Source organism: Palaemon carinicauda, chromosome 16 (genome assembly GCF_036898095.1).
Source record: "Palaemon carinicauda isolate YSFRI2023 chromosome 16, ASM3689809v2, whole genome shotgun sequence".
In the NCBI taxonomy this organism is placed as follows: domain Eukaryota; kingdom Metazoa; phylum Arthropoda; class Malacostraca; order Decapoda; family Palaemonidae; genus Palaemon; species Palaemon carinicauda.
The window spans coordinates 52568595-52571094 of NC_090740.1; the positions used below are offsets into that span (position 1 = coordinate 52568595).

The 2500-nt window shown below is 31.4% G+C and overlaps 1 protein-coding gene across 1 annotated transcript in view; it reads right to left on the reverse strand.

The window, feature by feature from the left end:
* The window catches only part of LOC137655048 (calcium-activated chloride channel regulator 2-like), a 32879-nt gene that overhangs the window by 29993 nt on the left and 386 nt on the right, over positions 1 to 2500 (reverse strand). The window contains 1 exon segment of the mRNA XM_068388945.1: positions 1736 to 2500. This exon segment is cut by the window's right edge and continues 386 nt beyond it. Coding sequence (XP_068245046.1) covers positions 1736 to 1939 — 204 coding nt within the window. The 5' untranslated portion in view covers positions 1940 to 2500.

The following is a 2500-nucleotide window of genomic DNA, read 5'->3' on the forward strand; positions in this document are numbered from 1 at the left end:
ATAATATATGATTATCAGAAAGGTAACAATTCGAAATATTGTAGCAGTTGTATCTTATTCATAGGTTGGGTAACGATGATTGCAGGGATTTTTTTAGTAGTTATAATCACACCGCGAATAGTTAGCATATAAGTACAGCATTGACTAAGTAAATTATTCAATATTAAGATATCAGAAGTAAGAAGGTTATTGACTCAGTATTAACCATTATATAATGATTGAATTTGTAAAATCTTTTCAACAGTCATCGACTGATGTCAGTCCTTTCTCAAAAGTAGAGAACATAAAAGCTGACTTCATGACTCATTTTTTTTTTCTCTTAGCAAGCTTTTCAGCGCAAACTGTATTCACCTGGAAAAAAATCCTCTTTGATCGTAACTCTAATTATCTTTAAACATCCGAAGAATCTGAAAAAGAAGGAAACAGCCAAAATGACCAAAGGAGAATGAAGTGTAGGAAGACGTGAGAATAAGAATACTGTTGAGTGAAAGACTTGAAGAAATTGTTCCCTTTCTTGAGACTATAAGAAGTTTGCTTCTTTTGGGGTGCTGGAAAAAGAGAGATTGTTGGTGGGTGGTGAAATGTAGCATTTTATGGTCTCTTTAGAATATTATATTTTTTAAACTTACTTATATATCCTATGATTTTTTTCCTGATCGGCATCTCCGGGTATGTAAAGTTCTTTATGTTGAAATATTCGAGCGCATTTATTTTGGCATTTCATTTTTCAAAAAGGCTACTATATATATATATATATATATATATATATGTATATATATATATATATATATATATATATATACATATTCCAAACATATCATAAATTAGTTTGCTACCAATGATTGTTGTAAAAAAAACTCTAGTAATATATGGTGGATCTGACAGCCACATTCTATGCAACAAATTGTTTTAATTTACAGAATAGGTAAAGTAATTTTTTACTATAAAATTTAGCTATTTGGGAGTTGAAAATATGCCATAGAATTCATGTATTTTAAATCTAATTTTAGAGATGAAAAAAAATAAGATTTTCTTTATAGTATCTTACGCGAAACTTCCTAATATTACTATTGTTATTTTGTTCTGTATATTTCATTCATTGCTTAGCATATAAACCTATCAATTATTTTTTTAAGAGAATTATCTATTTCCAGTTATTTTGTGAAAATTTACTGTATATTTTTGTACTTTTTTCTTTCTATTTTTTTGGCATTAAAATTCCATGCAAGTTTAAACTTACACTATTTAACCCTTCATATTCTCTTTCACCTCACCATTTGTACACCGTAAATGTTGATTTAGAGAAAAAAATCCATTTATTTTTTTATTTTATGATAAATGTAAACGTTTAAATATGGTAAATTTACAAATCCTATTACTAGGAAGCTACCGTTAATAAAGCTTCAATCTATTTAGCAAAAGTTCTAAAATCTCATCATTCATTTTACGTTAAAGTTAAATGTTTGAATATGGTATATCTATTCAAAACCTCTGCCTAAGGAGCTAATATGAAGAAAACTAAGATATGATAAAGCAATAGTTTTAATTATAGAAATTCATAAATGAGATTACTTTCTGAAGTGTTGTACTACTCAATTGAGGTAATGATAAAGAATATATTCTCTAAATATATGAGCGTTTATCATATTCCTCATCAAACATCAGACATCCCTGGAGAGAGAGAGAGAGAGAGAGAGAGAGAGAGAGAGAGAGAGAGAGAGAGAGAGAGCGTTACCTTCAGTCCATTGACGACATGATTGCAATGTTCCACAGGTACATGCTCACTGATGGAAACGATCAGGCCTTCATAGCCGTTCTCCACAAGTTGCAATTCCCCTTGGCAATATACAGAGCCACTTAGCAGGGCAATGAAAAGCGTTATGAACACCTTCGGGCCCGTCATCTCTGACAGCAGCCCCAGAGGAGATAGAAGCAGCATCCGTGCTTGAATGGATGCAGCAGCAGTAAGAACAGCAACAGCAGCAGCAGCGGAAGTAAAGAAAACACCAAAAGATGGACCAAGTTCTGCTCCGACTGCACCGAAGTTTTTTTGGAAATTAAGTTTTCATGGACGATGTTGCTCGCTTTTCAGCTAATCGTCATTCAACTTGCATGATTTCTGGTTTCACTTGGGTCGGTCGAGTAAGTCACATTTGATTTTTCTACCTTTAGTTTTTTTATTCAAGTATTGTTTTTATTCCGCTATAGGCTAAATTTGTGGCTGTTATTATCACAACGATTTTCAATAAGCTTCCAGACTTATTCATAAACTAAACTTTCAAATCCATTTGTTTTTCTTTCTGAGATTCTTCAAAAACAATCATATCAATTATGAGAAGAAGGTGATGCAACTATTCTCATTTCATCACTTCAGATATTGTTTCATTAGTTTTATTTATAATAATCCAGATATCCAGTTAGGGTTCTACTGTTTATTCTTATTAACAATGCTCATCACAATCTTCAGGTTGATGCATATAATTCAATTCACACAGAAAAC